Below are 24,914 nucleotides of genomic sequence, written 5' to 3'. Positions count from 1 at the left end.
TGCTTGCTGGTGATTAGCAATTGATCAAATTTTCAACGTGGAGCAAAATTCTGTTAAATTTCATACCCATTATTGTGGCGCCCCATTTTTAACGTATAAATATGCTATACCCAACTGAAATTGGTCGAAAAACGGCGGAGTATTAACCAAAATTATTTTCGTCGTAGGTGACACTAGATAAGTGCTGACATAATTTTTCATACGCTTTGCCACACAATCAATCCACATAAATTCATACAAAATGAATTTGGAGAGCGCGTTTTTATCTCGTCCCATTTTGAAAACTGAGGTTTCAATGTTATAAATAAACAATTTATTCACAAACAAAATGTTGATAAATTCGTATTTCCACGATTAGATGTTCTTCTTCTTATTGGCTACGTATCCATGATTTCGAAAGCATTCGTTTGTCAACATAAACTTTCACAATTTTTATCAGGACAATCATGTCTTTCGATTGTTTGAGGAAATTCTCACCGCAAATTACGATGAGGTTGAATGTAAAACTCACTTTTTAATATTCTCAGAGTCCATTTCAGAACATATAGTTTTTCCTTTATGAAACAATAACTTATTGCTCATCACAGACACAGTCAATTCATAACTCACCGATCACTCCCGCCATAAACTGCCGCGATGGGGTTCCTTTCTCCATCCTGTAATTTTCTTTTTCGAACTTCTCGAACGTCGCCACTGGTTGGTAGTTGAGCTCAGCTGGATTCATTTAAGACCACCAATTCCCTGTGGGGATCAGAAACAGTTCTCATCAGTTTGACAATCACTCACAATCACTCTTTTGTGGTCCCGATTTTCAATCACGTTTTCGAAATTTCAAACCCCCTCTTCTGAAACTCACTTGCAAAGTTCTTTTCGGATAAATATGCACAGTTTCTTAACAAGCCGACGAATTGTTACGCAAACCGAAAGAGGTCGCTTGGCATTTCAACGCATAATACCGTTGCACCCGTTTGAATCGATCGATTGGATATTACTAATAAAGGCTCCGCGAAAGGCGCTTCCTTAAATAGCTTAGAAAGGCGTATCTTTGGCCAAGAACCATTCTCAAGTGGCCACGAGCGGTCGGAGTGACTTTTTCTTTGCGCCACACGTAAAATCCGGTCGGTTGGATGCATTTTTCAGATGTAATGCGAAAGTGCCCCACTTTTATCGTGTACACTTCAAACTGAGAAATCAAACTTCGTCTTATCACCCACTATGACAATAACGGAGCGGCACCACGCGGCATCTTATACAGGTGACAAATATACGATGGCGAACATTTCGCAAATTTATAAACAAGCCATGAACAACATGGGGTACAGAACATCGGCAAGTAGCGGAATCCACTTCAGAAAAAAAACCATTGACTACCGCGCTCCCACAAAGCCCTCGAAATGGCGTTCATTGATGTTATTTTGACGAAACTGTTGGTTAAGATTTGAGTCAGATTCTGGCAATAACTGGCTTAGGACGTAAACGAAGTACTCCAGGGCGGAATGACGCTGGTGGATGATCAAGCTCAGGAAGCGTGATACCCTTTGAGTCATCGATCTACTAAGTGATGGATTTCGTGGAATACTAACCCGGTGAATCTGTTGGTCGAAGCCCGATGTTTGCCGTTTGCCGATCAAAGGAAAACTGAATTCCCTTACCGAACTGATCCAGGATCAGCAAACTTTCCAGCAACCTGCCTCATCAAGTAATCTTGTAAATATTTAAATTAACTACCCATTCTACCACATCAATCAGTCGAACTTCCCGAGTAATTCCATCAACCCCTTCTACCAGTTCCGTCCCGAATAGTGCACCCGACGTGACATTTCGACCACGTGCTAGACCTGTGCGCCGACGATTCATTTTAGTTTCACGCAGAGTGCCATACGCCAATAAGCATTGTGACACCGATTTGCTGTTTTCATGCTGATTAATAATTTAGCTCGAAAAACTTGATAATTTGAAAAGCAGGTTTCTCCTTAAAAAGCCTCCATCTTCGTATTTCATCGAAAATCCTTCCAGATTTTTTTTTTCCGAGGGTGCCTCCAGAGATCCCCCAATCATTTATACAGTAACTGAAAGTTTGACGAATCTAGAAGGGGCTGAGGAAGACGACTTGAAGTTTTTAAATAACTACTGGTATTTCTCTTGCGGAGAAATATTTGATCCTCCGGTTGTAATGCATCTCAGCAAATTATAGCAACCTTAACGAGATAAATGGACAATCATTTGCAACCTAAACAGAAGAAGTGAAAATAGAAAAAGAACATACACAATCTACTTTTTATATTATATTAACTTATTTTTTGCTTCCCTCGTGTTTGGCTTTTCTGGTCAGGAATTAAAAATACAGTCCTGATCAGAAAAGCCAAAATCGAGGAAAACTTCTCCATAAATCCACCGGTCGTACATTCAATCAGCTTTCTTTTTTGCTGTGAATGTACTCGAATTCAATAAAATAACTCTGACATAAAGCTTCACACTAATACTCTTAACTTTTGAACTAGTTTTACTAAACAGATAACAAGAAATTATTTTATTTAGTTTAGTATGTTATGGATCACGCATTATCGAAGATACCCCGTTTTACGGGAATAATTTTTCTAGCGTTCTTCTATGGACAACTTTAAAACCCTTCAAGGGATATTTCGAAAACTTCCCCAGAATTCAAAAATATTCTTAATAGAATCATTCTAAGATTATTTAACGAACTTCAATGAAATTTCAACAGCTGAACAATTCAATAATGTAGTACTTTTACAGTGTTCGGTCAAAGCCAGAAATCGTACTATTTTAGTTTGACAAATTTTCACAACTAGCGTAAAACTAAACATTAATGTGTGATATTATAAATGAGTTCAGTTGTTCATACTTAAGCTTACCCGACCAGTAGATTACAACAGAGTTGTAACAGATATTATTACTAAGCAAGTGCGTTTTTTTTCTATCAAATTATGCGTTTTTTAAACAAAAATATAACTCATTTAGTTTTTTTTTCCATAACTGAATCATAAAAAAATTTGTTATAAGCAAGTGCTGTCATCTTTTTTTTCGTTATAAATTGTGCTACAATTATGTTTACTGATTTTGTTATAATTATACTATAATTTGCTCCATCAACTCAAAGTGCTTCTAACATAAGCGAAACAAAATATGTTATTTGTAATAAATCTTGATATAATTGTGCTGCAGTTTTGTTGTAATCTACTGGTCGGGTTCACAAGGCACAAAACCAGTGGATTGTTTAGCACCGACATTTCCAACTGTATTGCTTACACCTTCAAAAAGTGTTAATATTTCTATGCAACCAGAACTATTAACCAGAAAACATGGAATGTCTGTGGTGCCAACGAAACCTTCAGCACCCTTTGGAGGAAATGTTTTTTTGGTGCCGACCTCATCAAATTCGCCCAGTGATCAATTTGCCCCCAGATTACGGTACTAAGATTCAATATCAAAAGGGCGTTTGTTCTAATTGTCGATAAAATGACAAACATACTGAAAACGTCAGTGGCGCTTACGTCGACTATATATATGGGCACTACAGATGGGATACTTTTCGTCGCTTGCTTTGATCCTTCTTCTAAATCAAATGAGAACGAATTCTGCAATGCCTCCAAGACAACGACATCTCATTTAATTTTGAGGACAATCAAACACAGAAATAAACTGCTATGAAAAACCGAATGCTTTCAATGAGCGGAACAAAAGTTTTCACGAAACGAAAAAATTAGGAATATGAGGAATTTTCTTTTTAGAATAAAAAATATTTCAGAATATGAAGAAATTTAGAATATAAGACAGCTTTGAACCTGAGAGAGACTCGCGGAGAGGAAAAATATCAACGTCATATGCTGCCCAGATTCTGCTGTCACGAAACGTCAAATGCAGCCCGTCGTTTTTATGGCTGAAAAAGTGAGAAGTATTGTATTCGAAATAAACAGTTATTAAAGATCTCAGTCAGCGTTCAATTTTTGCTCCAATTTTTCCAAAGATGCTGGTAAACCTTAACACAAGGCTAGTTATTGCTCAAATGCCTATTTATGCTTCGGTGTGATGCAAACCCAGTAATTTTTTGCTGAGATGTCCATGTGGAAAATTGAACGATTTGCGCATCATTGATGTAAATACAGAGAGGGATAAGAAAAAACCCAGTTATCACAGAAAAAGAAGACCGTCTTCGCGAGTCTCGTCTCAGCTTTGAACCAATCCTGAGTTGATAAATGCAGTCATTTCCACAGCATTTTTTGATAACTAGTATCCAACTTGGACAACATTCAGACAAATTCGATAAACAACTTTATTGAAACGAGATTAAAAGAATTAAGTAATGTTATAGAAGAAAATATCATGCGGGTCACATAACATTGAAATGAAAAATTCATTCGCAAGCGACACAAAATCATCTAGTAGGCTGCATTTGGCCCGTGGGAAACTATTTGTTGACCATCCACCGATACCCTAATTAAACATAAAGAATACCACGTACAAATTTCATACATGTTTGGTTTTCTGGGATCAGGAGAGATGAAAAATATACAATCTTCTTGCTACCCCTGACGTGAAGCAACGTGCAACACACAGTGCTACCTAAAGGAAACTATTAAAAACAGAACCTATATCGTGGCATTATGATCATTTAAAAATATACTGCAGTAAAAGCATGACATAAATCATAAACAGGATACTCTACCCTCAGAAAACAAATTATTATTGAAAAATCAATTGTTATTGTATAGGGTATGGGCTGGTTCATATATTTCATAACGCTTATATTGGTAATTTTGGACACCCACCCACCCCCTCGTGACGCTTTTTGCATTGATACTCTACAGTTTTTGTATTAACCGTAACAACGTTAGGACACCCACCCACAAATTTTTGTCGTTTTATTTTTATGGAGAAAGGCATCTAACTTCAAATTTCTAGTAAATGAAAGCTTGTCAATTTGTACACTACTATAACTGAGAGCAAATGCCTCGACTGACATATTTCTACCGTTTGTGTGGTACGAGGAACGACTTTCAGCTCCAGCTAATTAACCAAAAAAGATACAATACCCAATCCTTGTCAAAATCTTATGTCTCATATCTCAGGTCAATAAACGGTGAAATAAATTCCAATTATTTCACTTAATGCTAAATGAAACGTCAATCCCGTTACATGTCCAAGTGTTGCAATTTTCACCCCTATTGCAAATTACCCCGTTTGACGGTACCAGCTTTTTTTATATCATAAACAAGTTTAAAAGATTCTAGTAGTCGTGAAAAATGAAAAATAAAAAAATACTTATAGTGACACGATATAATAGGTTGAGCTTGAGCCTGAACTTGATTGGCCGCCCGTGGTTGCTACTCCAATACCGCCTGATCAGCTGCACTTACACAAGGAACCAACCAGATGACTGCTTGGGACTAACAGGCACCCTTAGTGTGTAAGAACTGGTGATCTTCTATTTTAGGTGATTATGGCGCCTGCCACGTCAGAATGCAGACCTTGGAGGAGGAGAAGTGATGCAGTAAACTTGGTCCGACAGTACACCGTGTATACCACTGCGTTAACGTGACCAGATGTATTCCGGAAAAAATCCAGGACGCTTGTCAGATCTCATCCTCAATGAAGCGCTGCTTATGTTTGATGTACAATTTACATTCAAATTCAATCTAAAACATTTGCTATATCCTAAGTTAATAGATATAAGAAGTATTGACACTGTACTGTCAAGTTAAAAATTGTTCTGTCCCGGATAATCCGGGACGTCTGTTCACTTTACACTGCGTCTACACTAGTTCATGCGGGAAGGTGTAGGGCTGGTATAATTTTTATGGCAGAGAGGCTAGCTGTTTGAAAAGCAGACTGGCGATGAGCCTATGCATGCTGTAAAACGTTTGACTTATACTGTGCGCCCTGTTTGCAAGTTGCCCGTGAGAGAGCGCGAGACACCAACACAAGGCGCACCGTAAAAGTCAAAAGAACAATAGAATTTATGGAGTATACCCCATTAGGCATAAAGACGTTAGGCATAAGGACGTTAGGCATAATGGATGATAGGCATAATATACGTTAGGCATAATGGACGTTTGGCATAAAATAACTTGCGCGTGTGTCATTTGAAACTCGTCTTATATCGAAAAATTTTCGGGCCCATTTCAATTACGCTGATGGGGGTGGGTATTTGTCCTTAAGGTGTGACAGTTCATAAAAAAGTGCGATGTTCATACAAAAAGCGTTACGAAAGGGTGGATTGATTGGCTGGTATTAAATCACTTTTTGCGGTGCTATGAAATGTGACCTAAATGACTAAATGACAGATATGGAGGAAAATTGGTTGTCATTTTTATTGTCATCATTCTAAAATCCAGCTCAATCCATTTTTGTAAGTATCAATTTAAATTTGCGATGTGCAATCAAAGTGTTATTTGTTTCTAAAGATGTTTATTGTAATGAGTATATGACATTTTTTTGTTATATTTCTCTTACATAATTGAGTTAATTCTAAAGAAGGGAAATCTTCCATATAAATATTAATACTTATAGTGCAAATGAGTACCTTGAAGACAAAAATCGAGAGGCAAGTCAAGAATTTATGTTATGATAGGTGACATTATCTTCAGCAATAATTTTCTGGTAGTATGACAACTATCTTCTTGGCGTTACATTGCTACTTCGAGTCTGCTCGTCAATTAATTGTAGTGAGAACGGCTCCTTTGCTACTTGTGCAAACAATGTTCGATGATTTTCAATCAATTTCCTCGATATTCGTCGAGTTTGAAAATTAAAATTTGATTAGATATTTATTTTAATTGCAAAAGTCAAGTTCAAATTCATCATAGCACAGTATCCAGCATTAAACAATTCCAGAAACTATTAGAAAAATAAAAATACAAATAACAACATATATGGGAAGAAGGTGATTTCTCAAACAGTCTTTTCCTCCAACCATTTGATTAACCGTATAAGTATAAAGAAAAGCCTATGATTCAAAGAAGGTAAAATGTATGATGGATATATTAAAAGCAATAATGACATTAATGTCTCGAAAGAACAGCTTATTTATAGAAGAAGGGAAATTTTCTGATTAAGGCATTAGCAGCACTAACTCCAATAATTTTGTTAACATCAAAACTATAAAGAACAGCCTTCAATTTAAAGAAGGGATAATCTCTGATGAAAAATTTGCCAATTATAAGTGTAGAACCAAACCCAAAAGATGAGCAACAGATCATGTACAGCGTCGTTCTTATTCTTGGCTTTCTCATTTGTGCACGATACACGATTATGCTTCATGGCCAAGAAAGTGAAGAAAACGAAAAGATCCTGGATCGACTAGGAACCGAACTAAGATACCTTCAGCATGGCTTTGTTCTATGGTTAGAACTCACACCACTCACGCCGAAGACCTGGGATCAAATCCCAACCCCGAGATAGTCACTTATGATATGAAAGTCATAGTTACTACTTCCTTCGGAAGGGAAGTAAAGCCGTTGGTCCCGAGATGAACCAGCCCAGGGCTAAAAATCTCGTTAATGAAGATAGTAAAAAAATTATCAAAAAGTCAATACACTTTTCCAGTAAACGATTTCTATTTTCATTTTGAAAATTATGCCTATCGTCCATTATGCCTAACGTCCATTATGCCAAACATCTATTATGCCAAACGTCCATTATGCCTATCGTATTTATGCTTATCGTACTTATGCCTAACGTCTTTATGCCTAACGTATTTATGCCTAACGTCGTGCACCTGAATTTATGGCACGTACAGAGCCTCATGTATCAGGCCTCATGTATTAGTTTGAACCCTAGTCTCATCTTGTTAGGTTAATATGTGCTGGTAATTGAAGGATTCGCGCTACGAAGTCCTTGTTATTGGAAACAGTTTCTGAAATTGAATCTATTTTACCTAGCAGATGGTTAAAGCCTTGGAGTTCATAAGTCCCGAGAATACACTAGAAGCCAGGATAACAATCATGAGTATTATCTCAACAAGGGCTGTTAAGTACTGGTAATTCAAGGACTCACGTGAATACTGATTACAAATCAAATTTTCTAGCTTCATACGGTTTTGCTGCTGACACATAGCCCCTTTTTTCTAGTATTTTTCTGGGACTAAACTAAACGCGATACAAGGATGGGACTAGAGTTCTGTTGCATGGTCAAATATCAGTAGTTCCGATTTGATTCCTCAGAAATTAAATCGATTAATTTAAAAAGAAAAAAAATAGGATTTAAGAATGAAAGCGTATGGAAACGTTTTTTTTTTTGTCCGTCTCAGGTGCTAGCAAATGCTATGAATTGTGGTAGATCAGCTGTGATATATTAAGAGTGGAAGACAGAAGCAAGTGAAATATACCACTACAAAGTACGAGGAAAGGAACGGGCCTGGGATTGAACCCATCCTAGCGAACACAAACTCGTATATGATAGTGCATAAGAGTACAAAAGTGGAGGCGATATACGTACATGCGCCATAAGGCTGCATGCAAGTTGTACGTATATCGCCTCCACCTTTGTACTTTTATATACCATCATATACGATGGTGTGTTTACTGGGCATGACTTTCTGCTTATGGAACAGAAGCGGTAGCCATTAGACAACCAAGTTGTTCAATTTCAGAAGTCACACAAATTTGCAGAACACACCAACTTTCCACGACTTACCGTTTTCAAATTATATTAAAAAGTCTTTCGATTACTTACTTTTGTCTTTGAACAACCCTCTGAAACTCTATGTAAAATGACTGCAATATAATAATTCCTTTACAGGCAAAATTTCATGTTATTTGTAGTTCGTCATCCAAATTTCAGCCAATTCGGTCTACCAGAAGCTGAGATACAGCACCCCAAACTTGGGCATTTTGTATGGAAAAACAGCATTTGGTTACTAACTTATGTCACTGACTGTAGGTCAGGACCAATTAATCTAAGTACCATTGATACACAGCTCGATTTTGAACAAAAAATTATCTAAATAAATAGTTTTGCCTGAAATTTGAGCTCCCTTGCACCTATAGTAAACCTATTGTTCCTATAGTAGCACTACTTAGAGAAATTATTTTTTATTAAACAAACTAATTGATGAATTAAGAACTTTTTTAAATCAATCGAAAGCTTTTGATCCATAATTCAAAGGAAAAATATACAAGTTTTGAAAAAACATGGTTTTTATTTGTATTTTGCCTACGCCGTGAAGCTAGGTTTACTATAGGAACAGAAATTAGAAATAGTGCTACTATAGGCACATGTGTTCCTATAGTGGCACATGCGATAATTAATAGAAAAATATGAGTTTTCCTAGTTTTCATATTTTTCCTACAAAACCAAGATAAAAAGCTTTCAGATGATGTTAAAATAATGCCGTTGTCATTATTTTTCGATTTTATACGAATATTTGTTCTTAGCTATGCGGCTATTGGTACATCGACCCTAACTCTCAGGCCCTAACAACAAGGCCAGTAAAAGTCAAAATCCCATACAAAATCAAAACAGTGCAGAGGCCTATTGACTCGGCTTCAAGAGAACACAGCAACCAAGTGTTGGTTTGTTTGTTTCGCAGTGAAAAATTTCGTAAGGACTTGAAAATACTTGTAAGAGGTCTTTTTCTAAGTGAAATATTTGAATGAAATCACTTTCGTTGAGATCAGTTTGAAACAGCTGGACTTTTAAGTAAATCATACTGGGATGTGATTTTGAAGCTTTATTAAGGTGAAGATGAATCGAAGCTAAACATCAAATTTTCAAAAGCACGAATCTGGAAAACAGAACATCCATTTGAGCTGAAAACTTAATCGATTGGTCAGTTGCTGGTGACGACCAATCCATTAAGTTTCCAGCTCAAATGGATATTCGGTTCTCCAGATTTGTGCTCTTGTTTGGCTTCGATTCATCTTCACCTTAAATTAATGATTTGTATTAAATCTGCCCTAAAATAAAACAAACTTTGGTATGATTCCGTTGCATTTTTTGTGACGACTTCTTAGCATTAATCTCAACAACCTGACCCGATGTAAAGTTCAACTAACAGGTTATCGTTTATAATAAAGTTCAAATTACAAATTACAAAATCATAGAAAAATACATGCTGTAGGTAAGTTTCTACAAATGAACAGAATTACAGCAAATATACTGATCTATTGGAAGGAGCCTTCAACCAATTGATTGTTGTGAGAAAGTGTTACATCACATGACTTTCAGAACTGCTTAAATGTAGTAGAGGTAATACTTTTTTACGAACGCTTATTTTTTCAAAACTTCAATACAATTAGTCAGCCTTCAGACAGACCGTACTAGATATTATACACAAAAAAGTGCATAATTGCACTTTATACGAATCGATAATATAAACTACTCTTATCAAATCCCAAAGATTTGAACCAGACATTTTAGATGCAATTCATAGCATATCTACAGTATGAGCATTATAATGTCTATGGTAGGAGTCGTGCAGTGACTGCTTCGTTGCTGATTTCTGAGCAATGGACCAATGCACGAGTTCACTAATTTGACACTCGAGCGGTGCCGAATTCACTTGTTGTCATGGTCACGTAATTAACACGGCACCGCTAAAACGTCAACGAGTGAACGCGTGCATTGATCCATTATGAGTAACTCAAAGTTGCTCGATGTGGCATAGCCTACTCAGAGCAATGCTGTCCTCCCCCTAGAAAATAGGTTTACACAACAAACTCAAAATAAAATACTAGAGAAAAATATTGAATTCTTCATGGATGGGATTCAATTGACTCCACGACATTCAAAAAGGTTTGGAAGGACTCAAAAACTTAAATCAATAGGAATGTCATCATTACCCAAGACCCTAATGATTTTCAAGAGTATTGGTACTGTACATTATATTTGTCACGTTATTGAGGATGTCACACTAATAAATCTCTAAGAAACATATACTCACTTCAGAAAAGTTTCATAATTTTGTATATTGATGTTGGATCACAACGATTTTTAGCAATTACTGAACCAACAATAAGGAAATTATCAACTCAATGTTGCCGATGATGAAAAGACTCGAAAAAAATTAGCGTGTAACACATATAAAATACACACAAAAAAATCAGCTCACGGTAAATTTCTATGTTCCGTTATTGAACCTTTCCAGGAATATAAACCAAGAAATTTATCAAAGAAACTACCTTTTCGTCCATTTTATAGTATCCTTTTTTTCTGGGTAAAGAACCCTCACAAGGTTATAGCCCCTGGATCCCCACTTTCGTAAATCCGACCTGGATATATGCCACGGCGATAGTCTGGTATTCCAAAGAAGAGTCATAGATTTGTTTAATTCTTACTGACAGCAATATGTATTATCGATACAAACATTCCTAGCATAATTCATCTAAATATTCCTACAAGGAATTATCCATCTATGTATCCATTGACTTCATGGCCGTGCGGTTAGTATTACCAAGCATTTAGCCGCATCGAGTCAAGGGGTGTGGGTTCGATTCCCGCTTCAGTCCGGAATACTTTTCGTCAGAAATCCCGAGCCACCGCCGATTCAAAATTAGGAAGGACTCAAATTTAAAACTGATTCGGCGCAAAGATCTAACCCGAACATCCCCCCGCCTGCAAACAGGATATAAATCTAATGTTTGAATTGGCCAGCGAATCGAACACGCGACAGCTTCCTTATAAACCAGTCCAATGTCATCCAACGGTTTTGCGACGTGAGCTGCCCACCTAATAACAATAAACAGACCAACTCCAACTGCCTTGCCTAATTAAAAAAGCGCACCGCGTGCGCTCATATAGAATCAGATCTCCAAAATAGCGCTTAGTACTGCTCATCATCAATTCAGACGGAAGCGGCTCGCTTAGTGTTGTCATTCCTGGTCCTGAGTGTATGTGTCCTATAGGAAGGATGTAATGTATAGTAATGTCGATGTTAACGATCAATGGTGATAACGACTTCACAGTGCTCCTCAGACCGTTAATATCGAAAAAAAATCAATCAATCCTGTGCTTACCAAAAAATTTAACAAAAATCGTAGGGCCCGTTTGAAGGTATGCCCTTTTCATGGTCCATAAATTATGAAGAAACCAAATATCTACAAGACGTTTCGTTTACCAAAAGAAACATATAATCAAAACTTGGTTGTAAGTTGTATTGTATATATTTTTGGAGAAATATTTGACTATTCAGTCGGATTAGAAACTATAGGTAGATGTACCAGTTATGTGTATAGTGGTTCGAATCGAATGGGCGTAACATCCACAAATGAGCACAGATTTAATGGATAATTATTCCTGATAATTGAGGTCTAGGGAGCACTGTAGCCTCCGAAGCGCACGCCTGCTACAATGCTACACGTGATTTCGACAAACGATGAGACATAGAGTAAAGTGGGGCAAAAGTTCGAGTGGGGTAAGAGTTTCTTTTTGAGATTTCTAGCTCAATTCAAAACAAATCTTATAAATGTCATGGTGGTTCGAATGCTATTCAAGTAAGAGACTTTCAATCCAAATATTATAAAAATCGATTGAGATTTGGAAAAGTTATGGCTATTTGTTGTTTTTCGACGTGAATATTGTAATTTTTGGTCAAACTTTCGTTGCATGGAACCAATTGAAGATAAAATCTTTTTCAATATTTTATGTTAGGGCGTTTCTAGGCCTATCATAAGGTTGCTTTGAGGTGTATTAGTTTATGCATAAATGCTTGAAAACAATTTTTGGCCCATAGTGGGGCAAAAGTTCGAATCAGCGGGGCAAAAGTTCGACCTATGTATAAAACCACGGAAAAATTTGCAAATTGCCTAAAATCCACATATCATCTTCAAATTTAGTTAAATTTGTCTGATCGTGTGAAAACTGTCACCAAAATTTTACATTTCTACTTAGTTTTGCGAAAAAATGCTATTTTTGAATATATTACAATTAACCCGGTTTTGGGTAATTTTTTGATGAAAATTTAGTGTGTACTTTTCGTCAAACTTATGTTTACGGCTGGTGTAAAGTATGCCTGTCATAAAAGAATCGATATTTTGTGTTTTAGCCAGCGAACTTTTGCCCCACACTAGATTCGAACTCTTGCCCCACCGGTGGGGCAAAAGTTCGAATAAGACAATCAATTTTGAAACTGTTATAACTAAAAATGGGTAAATATTTTGACACAAGTTTGTTCAGCAAAATTATAGCCAATATGTTGAAGGTTCACTGTATGGTATTTGTTTTGTTTTAACTGCTATTGTTTTTCTGGAAACTTTGATTATACCACTAAGGTCGAACTTTTGCCCCACCTTACTCTATCGTAGTGGAAAGCTATCGCAGCATGCCGCCAATACCTAACGGGAAGAATGCGCTATCGAAAGGGTTCATTCAAATATTACGTAACGCAAAATTTGCCAATTTTGGACCCCCTCCCTCCCCCACGTAACAGCTTTTGTATGGAAATTTTTAAATTTTTGTATGAACCGTAACACTATGTCAGACCCCCTCCCTCCCCCTGTTGCGTTACGTAATATTTGAACAATCCCAAACCGCTAAGTGCATCGCCAACAAAGGTGTGCGCATTTAGTTATTAAAAATTGCGGATGGAGACGGTCAGTAGTTAGCTAGTTCTTAGACCGAAACGAGGAAATTGGATGCATCATTCGGTGCGATATTAGCAGCAATCTTCGATGAGTCGATGCATGTATTCCAGGTTGCGTGGCAGAGGACAATTTACCTACACAGACACGTCTAACAGTTCATTGTAAAAAAAACATATTTTCACTGATTAAACTAGTATGACATTTATCACACGTTTGTTGACAAATTGGTCTTTCACTCCGTTTGTGACGGTAATGACGAGCATAGAAAAAGAACTCAATTTGATTGCAATCTTCTACATGAAAGTTCACAGCGTGCTTGCACATATGTAAGTGCAAAGTGCAAATGCTTTTTGTGGGCAGGCGTCTCGTCATTTCGAATGATTAACAATAAGTAGATGGGGAACAACAACAGCATTGCTTGCTGTTACTAAAATAACAAAATCATGCGAAAGTGTCATATTTCAATGGGAGGAAGCAATTTGCGATAGCATCTATTCAGAGTTAAGTGACAGCTTGTAGTTTTACTACACTAGGACCGACCAGGTATGGGAAACAATCATTGAATTTCTTTGTGATTGATCAAAACTAGTAATCTTTTATTATGGATTAAATGGGGAATTGAGTCTTTGTCGTTGATCAATTCTTGGGCATCTTAGATCATTCTCCCTTCATTAGTATTCTGGTAATGTTTGACTGGGGCTATAACGAAAGCTATACTGAAGGAGTTTGGATTAGATTCCTGGAATTCTAGAAATTCTATTTACGGTCAAAATCAGTATTACACGAATGGAGTTAGTTACTTGGTTTAAATATGGTCGTAAAACGTAGGAACTTTGAACTTCAAACATTAGACGAGGTTTTTCTTTTTAGGTTATCAGTGTCACATATCAGTACGTAGATGGAAATATGAATTTTCTGTATGGCGATTGCACAATAGAGATACAAAACTATAGATGAAGAATGCCGGTAGGGTCGCTGTCTATCTCTATTGATTACACATATCTCTCAAATGGTGGAGATGATATTGATCAAATGATCACGATTTTTCCCAAATTTTGTGGTTTGCATATATTTGTATTAAATTATTTTATTAGTGTTTTTGTCTAAGGTGCCATGCACAAATTATGTCATGAACCCGCGCTGTCAAAATAATTCAAAGTAAAAGTAATGAAAACAAGATGCAGCACGGGCTCAAAGGAACTTTTTTTTTACAAATAAATCTAGGTATTCTGTGTTATTAGACAACACTATCATCCTAATTTGGTACAACAAATCTAAGATTTTATTAACATTTTGTTAACAACATATTACATTTCATTTATCGTAGCAGTTTAGATTTTTTACAGGTGAGTTGATTTCACCTGCTTATAAGAGAAATAAAAAAACGCTTTGAATTTACTTACCCTAACTTAACCTAAACATTTAACGCATTAATCGTGGCAATAGAGGATTGTAACGATTTTTGCCTGAAACTATTGATTATTTTATTTGATATTTGTTCCAATGTTTCAACATTGGATATTCTATGTAACTCATTGGTACTAGGAGGAAGTCTCAGAATCATTTTCAAAATTTTATTTTGAATTCTCTGCAGAGCTTTCTTCCTTGTATTACAACAGCTAGTCTGTTGTTGACAACATGGCTGGCCTAAAAAATTTTTTGAATATCAAAAGCTTGTTCTTAAAACAAAGTTTTGATTTTCTATTAATAAGGGGATAGAGACATTTTACATATTTATTACATTTGGCTTGAATGCCCTCAATGTGATTTTTGAAAGTTAATTTCTTATCTAGCATAAGCCCTAGATACTTAACTTCATGTGACCAATTTATTGGAACCCCGCTCATCGTAACAACATGCCTGAGGTAACTCATGTAAGTCAGATGTGAAAATATTGTATAATATTGGTCCCAAAACGCTGCCTTGGAGAACACCAGCTCTTACAGGAAGTCTTTCAGATCTGGAGTTCTGATAATTAACCTGAAGTGTACGATTTGACAGATAACTTTGAATTATTCTAACAATGTATGTTGGCAAATTAAAGTTTTTTAATTTTACAATCAAACCTTCATGCCAAACACTGTCGAATGCTTTTTCTATGTCTAGAAGAGCAAGACCAGTACCATAGCCTTCAGATTTGTTGGAACGGATCAAATTTGTTACAAGTTGATGAGTGGTCGAATGTCCATGGCGGAATCCGAACTGTTCATTGGCAAAAATTGAATTTTCGTTGATGTGGGCCATCATTCTGTTCAAAATAACCTTTTCAAAAAGTTTACTGATGGAGGAAAGCAAACTGATTGGACGATAGCTAGAAGCTTCTGCAGGATTTTTATCTGGTTTTAAATTTGGGACAAACTAAGCATTTTTCCATTTGCCAGGAAAAAATGCTAATTGAAAACATTTGTTAAATATATCAACTGAAAATGATAAGCTACTTTCTGGAAAATTTTTGATGAGGATGTAGAAAATTCCATAATCACCAGGAGCTTTCATATTTTTGAATTTTTTCAATAATAGTTCTCACTTCTTCCAAATCAGTCTCACAGGCATTTTCGAAAACGTTCTCTTGGTTGAGAATATTTTCGAAGTCCTGAGTAACTTGATTTTCTATTGGACTAGTTAGTCCTAAATTAAAATTGTGCGCACTTTCAAACTGCATAGCAAGTTTTTGTTCGGAATATGAGTCAAAACGATACTGCACGTGTTTCACTTATCAAACAATCAGTGAATACGCTGGAAGATCATGTAGATCTTATGGACTGCCTTCCTTCCTGGAGAAATGTTTATAATAATTTGAGATCGAAATCGTCTAAATAAACCACAGAAAAATCTGTTGAATATTTGCTTATCTCGGGAATGACTTTCTGTTGAAATCCCAGTACGAACTCAGTAAAAACTAGTAAAGGATGATAATAAATCTTCGAGCTGTTTAGTTTACCTATAAGAAGATGAAAAAAACCGAATTTGGTACTATACCATTTAATTCCACTAGAGTTTGTATCCTTTGACAGATACGCGTATTTCGACCTCAACTGTAAGGCCTCGTCGAGTCTAGTACACGACACTGAAGACGGCCTTACAGCTGAGGTCAAAATACGCGTATCTGTCAAAGGATACAAACTCTAGTGGAATTAAATGGTATAGTACTAAATTCGGTTTTTCATCTACTTAGTAAAGGATGTCTTGGAGAAAACACTGGAAGAGTACGAAAATAATTCATGACGAAAACATCGTGGGAATTCTCAAAGGAATCTCTTAAAAGCATATGACTGAACTTAAAAGTTCGAGAAAGAATTACAAGGGATTTCCTTGGTGAATTCTTTGAAAGTATTCTTGAAGGAGTTTTCCACTAGATTAGACAAAAAATGAATACTTACCAAGGATGGAAAAACACCACCTCTAGCGACTAACAACATAGTATTTGAATGGTCTAAGATGGTTGTCGCTCTAGTAGAAGCATGATTTGAACAGTTCACTACGCGCGCATAATAAGGATATGTGGAGCATCCGATGCACTGTTTGTCGCGGGACAAACCGTTTGTCGGATGTTGTAACATGTTGCAATTAAGGCTAAGTAGCCCGTCATTCGTTTTGGCAACAATGATGACTTTTCAGCTTGCATTTCAAAGTGACAAAACTCAGTCTTGATAGTTTATATTGACTTGAAAAAGTATCACTGTACATGCTAACATGCATAAAGTATGCTGATACTTTTTTAGATGTGTCAGTGCAAAACCAACTGATTTTCTTTGATTCGAAATCGTGAGATGAATTAGCAACAATCATCAACGACGCGTACAAATTTCAATGACGGCCTACTTCGCCTTAACATGAATCATAATGCGTTCACGGCATAATTTTCCGCCCAAACCATGCCCGATTGATTTTCTGATCAGAAATGGCATGCCAGAAGACCAGGCGTTGCAGAATTCGCTCTCATTTGAGTATGAAGCACGATCAAAGCAAGCGAAGAAAAACATCCCATCTGTTGCGATCCACGATCGTCATGATCGTCATGATCGTCATTGTATCGCAAGGTGTAACAAGTCTGATAAATGGAAGCAGCGAGCGAGAGCCCCAAAGAGAGAGCGATGATAAAATCCATTTTTCTCGCTTGTTTACCGTTGCACTATGGGCCAGGGACGCAATCTGGCGGGACAAAATTAATAACTCGGTAACGAAGCGTTTCCGGTATTTGGTGTCTTCGGCAAAGTTTTTTGTAACAACGAGGACCATCTACTGACATAAACGGATAGTTCGTAAATCGTCCGCATAGGTGGCGCCACAATCTAACTTTTTACTGTGACGTTCTAGAGACTTGACATGTTCGGTAAAGTTGTTCATTTTGATAAAATAAGCAACTCTCTCGAAGACGTCAAAATTCCACAGCCTACTGTTTTCGAGTTATTGGCAAAATTAGAGAAAATTAGTGAAAAAACGATTTTTTCCACCGAATTTGACATTTTTTCTAAGAATCATGTCATATCATATTTTTTGCTGATAAATATATAACAGACGTAAGCTCTGGTGGAAAAATTTTAATAATACGACGCACAAAAATTAAGAAACTATGAAAAAACTTCAAAAATAGATCAATTTTTTCACATTAATATCTCCAAAAGCGCAAAAAATCGCAAGCTCAAATTTTCAGGCAACATAGAGCAATACTCAATGAAACGGATGTCAAAATTCCAGAGAGGTATATTTTGGTGTTTTTGAGATATTTCATTTTTTTACAATGATTATATTACTCCAATACAGTTAGTTTCTATAAGTAATCTGAAGGGACGATCGACTTTAAGAAATAACGAGTCGTGGAACAAAAATTTTCGAAAAACTGTGGGCCTCGTGGACGAGCGGTTAGTGTCGTCAGGCATTTAAGCGCATCGTGTCATGGGGTGTGGGTTCGATTCCCGCATCAGCCATTGAAACTTTTCGTCAGAAATGTTTCTCGGCTATGCCACTGGTGCATGCTTGTCCGTTGTCTAATGTTAAGTTACAGTATGTGCAGCTAATTGGTTGAAGACGGTGTCCGTGTCTTTTTTTTTTTAAAGCATTCATAGTAGCCATGAAATTCAGTTTAAGAGCAGTTCCTTGAGTTGATATCGAGTAATGTTGATGAAAGTGTAGATTAAAACTGGGTACATAATTTTTACTCTTCAATAATTCAAATGGTATAGTATGTCATGATAAACTTGATCATGTATCAGTTATTGTTGTCATTATGGTTCGAGGTGAGTAATTTATTTTGTGAATTTGTTACTTTTAACACGGAAAATCAAATTTTAAAGCATATTCATGTCGATATCTCTAAATACTAAAATTTCAGAGCGCACGATCTCTTGTCCGGATCTTGTATATTTGTTTCAAAGCGGAAAGAGCGTTGATCCTTGGATGTTTCGAAACAGAGAATACAGATCAAAGGTATCAATTTGAAGATTCCTTCGATTTTGAGAACTGTTAGGTTGTTTAACCTTATATATGTGTTCAATCAACGGATTTGCTTAAATTTTGAGCTTCCGGAAAATTGTAACAACGAATTCGAGATGAAATTCAAAGCCAGCTTATACTGTGAGCAGATATAATAATTTCATGAAATAATAAAATATATTTTTCCGCTAATTTTAAAATACACTTAAATATTTGCCACGAAAATATTAATCGCGTAATGAAAGAAAAAACCGTAAAAAAGTCAAAAAATCTCAAAAACACCAAAATATACCTCTCTGGAATTTTGACATCCGTTTCATCAAGTATTGCTCTATGTTGCCGGAAAATTTGAGCTTACGTTTTTTTGCGCTTTTGGAGATATTAAGGTTCAAAAATTGCTCTATTTTTGAAGTTTTTTCATAATTTCTTAAGTTTTATACGTCGTATTATTAATTTTTTTCCACCAAAGCTTGCGTTTGTTATATATTTATCATTAAAAAATATTATATGACATAGTTCTTAGGAAAAATGTCAAATTCGGTGAAAAAAATCGTTTTTTCACTAATTTTCTCTATTTTTGCCAATAACTCGAGAACAGTAGGCTGTGGAATTTTGACGTCTTCGAGAGAGTTGTTTATTTTATCAAAATGAACAACTTTGCCGAACATGTCAAGTCTCTAGAACGTCACAGTAAAAAGTTAGATTGTGGCGCCACCTATGCGGACGATTTACGAACTATCCGTTTATGCCAGTAGATGGTCCTCGTTGTTACAAAAAACTTTGCCGAAGACATCAAATACCGGAAACGTTTCGTTACAGAGTTATTAATTATGTCCCGCCAGATTGCGTCCCTGCCCCATAGTGCGTTGGGGATAGGTGTTTTTTTTACTGGCACGATAAACAATCCACGAACTTCCAATAACAACAGTGTCCCCCAGACTTGGAGCATGTTTAAGGGGTTTTATCATGCACTACTATCCCCCCAATCTGATCAAACTTGTAGCAGTATACAGTCTCTCATAATGTGCAGCATGTTATGATAGTTACAGAGAGCGATACGTGAGAGATTCTCTCAATTTTCTCAGGATTAAATCCCTGCAGAAGACAGATCGCGGAATACAAGCTTTAAAATCCTTGAAAAGTTATGACTTAGGTTTGCGAACAATTGATCGTTAGCACACATGCCGAGCGATTCATTTTTCAAGGATGATGTGCATCGATATGAGACAAAATCACCAAAAAAAAATATTCCAAATCTATGCGAACTACGAGATTTGTAATAATCGTAATGAATACGACTGACATTGTTTCTGTTATTAAAAAAATATAGTAGGTACTCCTAGCCCTCCAAAATCCTAGCCACGTCAAGCGAACCACCATATCATTTTTGAGATTCCGTTGCAAATTAATCAACTTTTCATTGATAATTTGCACTACATAATGGCCTACTTTTCCTACCAAAAATAAACAATGCTGAAAAGTGCTAATTTTCAGTACTGTTTTCGGTGCTGAAAAGTAGCACTTTTCAGTACTGTTTGGGAGCCGTCAGCCAAATATTCCAGTCTATACTGCTATAGCATCTGATTCTATAGCTGATGTGAGGTACAGATGCATGACTGGTGATATTGTCGGCGCGATAAAAACTTTGAATCGGTTTCACGCCGAAGTAGGATTTTCTCAAAATCTATGCGAGATTCCTTACTTCGGAAGTGGTGTATTCAATTCGCATCCGGATATGCTTTAATGCACCCTACTTCCGATGCAGGGTATCTTCCATGGATACCGAGAAAAATTCGTTACCAAAGAACTGCATTTTCTAACGATTGACCGACGATACTGGTTTGGGAATGGATCGTCCAGAATTCGTAGAGGTAGCAGCAGAATCCACTACTGTACGCGTCGTCTTACATGTTGTGTCCTCCAATAGGGAATATGGGGCTCTGCACTGTTTTGATTTTGTACGGGATTTTGACGTTTACTGGCCTTGTTGTTTACTAATTCCATGAAGGAGTGAAAGAGTGAGACTGATTTCTGTGCAGAACCCCATAGGTCTGTGAACGAATAAATTAGTGACATTCGTAGATTACTACTAAGTCGCAGCCTACGCGATTGAAAAATATCGAAATGATACTACGCGTGGATGTATGCTCACGTGGTTTCGGTTTAAGGCGAAGTAGGCCGTCATTGAAATTTGTACGCACCGTTGATGATTGTTGCTAATTCGTCCCACGATTTCAAATCAAAGAAAATCAGATGGTTTTGCACTGACACAGCTGAAAAAGTATCAGCATACTTTATGTATGTTGGCGCGTACAGTGATACTTTGTCAAGTCAATATAAACTATCAAGAATAAGTTTTATCACTTTGAAATTGCACGCAGCTAAGTCATCATTGCTGCCAAAACGAATGACAGGCTACTTCGCCTTAAATGTTTGTTTTTGCTTTTGGAAATGATCCAGCTTAACCGGGTTTTTTCGTAATAGCAAAAAATGTTGTATGCAACTCGTTGCAAAACTCGATTTTTTCAGCACTCGGCGAACCTCGTTGGATAAACGTACAACTCGTGCTGAAAAAATCATAATTTTGCAGCTTGTTGCATAAATAACTATTATAACATTTCTTTTCATTTGAGCTAGAAATACTGAAAACAAAACTTTTGCCCCACTTTACTCTATTTGATATCTAATGTATACTTTTATATCAGATTTCAAAATCGCCAAGTAAAATGCTCTTCTTCTATAAGTGACTTTCAAAGCAGGAATAAATTTTTGTATGAATGTTTTATTGCCCATACTCGCATAACAGTCCCATACTGTATGAGTTTTCCTATATATGGAACTGTTATGCGAGTATGGGCAGTTCATGTATTGATGTAGTGTGGATAAGTATCTCGCGATATTTTAGGAAGAATGCGAAGCAGAATGTTTTTTTGAAATTTAAAGTGGAATTAGAAGAATCCTCTTAAAAAAATCATTGAATAAATTTTGGAGATCCATAAAGATATTTGTAACTAAATTCCTTGCTAATTATTTCGGAATATAATCAGAATGAAATTATCATATGCGTTCCAGAAAGAAAGTTTCAAAAGAGAAAACTTTTGAAAGATATCAGGATAAAACGATAGGGCGATTCCAGAAAAAAAATCCATTTAAAAATTCTTAACGGGATTCCTGAAGAAGCTCATGGATATTCCAATGAAAGAAATGCGGAAGGAAAGTTTGCTTAACAAGTAAATAAAAAACGATTTGTTTGAGAATTCACGAAATCAGAGAAACAAAAATTTAGAGAAATTCGAGGTAAACACCTCAAGGGAAGTACCGAATTAAATTTGTTCTGGTGAAATTTCAAGGAATTCTGTAGAGCTCATGAGTTTCTGAATGAATCTGCAAAGAACTGCTTGAAAATCAAAGAATAACTCTTGAAAATATTTCTGAATGAATCAATCATCAGACTCACAGAAATTACTGTACAATTTCATGCAATCCATAAAAATCAGTGTAGAAACGAGTATGCCTAAGGCATTCTGCTAATATTCCAAAAATAATTTCTGTAAAAATCGTTAGAGCGATTCTTCGAGTAAATCTTAAAGAGATTCCAGGAACATATATTTGATTATCATAATGCTGTAAAATTATCCTCACGTCATTACACGACGGTTATATAAAACTAAGAGTGTGAGAAGCTGTGCTGAAAAGAATCGTATTTACCTGTACAAATCCATTTTGCTGGAAAATTTTCACTTTTAAACTGAAATAATTTTAAAATATTCACGCAGGCCACATGAACTGTTCAATCTGAATTAACTACTCTAGAATAATATGCCACTTCTTTGTCGATATCACCAGCAACAACAAAGTACTTTGTTATCAGCATACGATTAATTTCTCTTCCATAACTCACAGTAGTACTTTCTATTCGCACTTTGAACTTCCGCCAAAATTACGCCCCGCAATGTGCATTCCATCAGATGTCCACGGTCGAACTGAACGCCATCTAGAACGACGCGACGATTCGACACCTGACAAACGCCAAAACACACAATTTGACTGCCCAGCTGTGCCCCCTAATGGGCATTCGGACCGAGATGATCTGGAACGTGTTTCAACTGCCACTTGTTTCGCCGAGGGTCAGCATTGGACAACACGAACATCAGATGCAAATTCTCTCACGAGTAATGCGCTTCTGCCATCGGTCAGTGGATGATGCCGGAGAGATGGATGGATGTCACATCAGTAGGGAACATGTGTGGGCGGTTTTGTTGCATTGAATGGAGTCCATTTGTCTGTGGTCCTGCGATGTTCTTTTTTGTGAGTACGAATAATACGGTCCGCTTATTACAGTTATTCATATGCACTCGGATTAGCTTAATTTGCGGATAAGGCAGAAGATTTTATGCAAAGGCGTTGAATAAGGCGCACACTTGCCACTTGCATGAGTGATCATAGAATGTAGTGTAGAGCAATAATTTTCGTTCAAGATAAAAAAGCAAACTTTCTTTTCATTAAACAAAACCAAAATATTTGAGGCTACGCCCTTTTCGATTTTCGGCATAATTTTTTCCTAGTACGGCTATATGTCATAAAATAGTGGAAATTTCTCAATTGAGAGTCACTTGATGCGATCTTCAGACGAAATGTTTTTTGCATAAAATGGCTCAACTTTTGTGGGTATTATTCTCAATTTTCCGGAAAGTTTAAGTTCAAAAACAAAAAAAAATATATTCTGTCACTTCCAGGGTACAGATTGAACAAATCCATCTGAGACAACAGTACAGCTTTTAACACTCAATTCAATAGGCGTTTGAATGTCACATCTTTCGAAGAGAACTTACCTCAAACTTGCCGAAAATACAACAAAAAAAACTGCACCATAACAAATTTCATCAAACTTAAGTGAAACGCTCGTTGGGCGCAATCTTCCACGCTACTACTGATTAAGCACAAAAGCGTGCGCCAGGATCCTGCCGGTTGTTGGTAAAATTTCAATGTTTTAAAATTGATAAGCGCATTGGAATTAATCGTCACAATACACTTGCGGCCAAAACAGTTGCATCACAGACAAACGGACATTTTAAATATACCTTTTAATGATGAATTTGAGCATACATACTGTGCCACTTCGTCAGAACAAACAAATAACTTTTTCAATATAAATATTTTGCAACGGTAATTGGAAATCACTGCTGAGTTCATAAGTAAGACGATGAGTTCAAATGAAAATTGTAACACAAGTTACGTCCATTTTTCTGTGGTTGCATATTGCCTTTAGTTTGAGATGGTGATTGTTGTGTGCACAGGAGATAATCTTTTCAAAATAAATCCTTAAAAATAAACTTTGATTGGAGAGCAAATATAGATCAGAACACTCTCAATTCCATGGCTGTGTGATCTACCTATTTTGAGCACAAAAACACATATTTCAGTTTAAAATCAATATAAACTTTTGGCTCTTTCTTCTTCTTCTTGACTTAGTATTATTTTGCTCCCCAGCTTAGTGTTCTTATGAGCAATTCCACAGTTATTAACTGAGAGCTTTCTTTGCCAAACTTGCCATTTTCGCATTCGTATATCGTGTGGCAGGTACGATGGTACTCTATGCCCAGGGAAGTCAGGGAAATTTCCATTACGAAAAGATCCTGGACCGATCGGGAATCGAACCCAGACACCTTCAGCATGACTTTGCTTTGTAGTCGCGGTCTCTAACCACTCGGCTAAGAAAGGCCCGTAAACTTTTGGCTCATATATTAGAATTTTTATCCTCTCACAAGAATTTGAACAAAGACATAGTTATCACAATTGCCGAGTTGTATCAGATTTTCCTAACAGTAGGCATTTTTTGGGACCAGCCGAATGTGTTGAATAAATTCATGAAGATAAGAAATTTGAATTTAATTTAATTTAGAAACGGAATTCCGAACATTTTGTTTTGTTTCAATAAAT

At 36.5% G+C, this 24,914-nt stretch overlaps 1 protein-coding gene across 4 annotated transcripts in view; it reads right to left on the bottom strand.

Moving 5' to 3' along the window:
* LOC5573437 (facilitated trehalose transporter Tret1) overlaps window positions 1–23,899 on the bottom strand; it is a 34,070-nt gene extending 10,171 nt beyond the window's left edge. The window contains exons 1-2 of one of the 4 annotated variants that reach the window (XM_021837928.1): window positions 23,807–23,899; window positions 610–741 (exon numbers count right to left, since the gene is read on the bottom strand). In XM_021837928.1, coding sequence (XP_021693620.1) covers window positions 610–724 — 115 coding nt within the window. In that variant the 5' untranslated portion in view covers window positions 725–741; window positions 23,807–23,899. Of the gene's footprint in view, window positions 1–609; window positions 742–856; window positions 1,006–1,583; window positions 1,667–22,682; window positions 23,105–23,806 lie in introns of those variants that run through there. The other 3 variants (XM_021837927.1, XM_021837929.1, XM_021837926.1) reach the window with 3 other exon arrangements.
* Window positions 23,900–24,914: the final 1,015 nt, after the last annotated feature.

This window comes from Aedes aegypti, chromosome 1 (assembly GCF_002204515.2).
Source record: "Aedes aegypti strain LVP_AGWG chromosome 1, AaegL5.0 Primary Assembly, whole genome shotgun sequence".
Taxonomy (NCBI): domain Eukaryota; kingdom Metazoa; phylum Arthropoda; class Insecta; order Diptera; family Culicidae; genus Aedes; species Aedes aegypti.
Note: the sequence above shows the minus strand (reverse complement) of the source record. Positions and strands in the feature narration are given on the sequence as shown.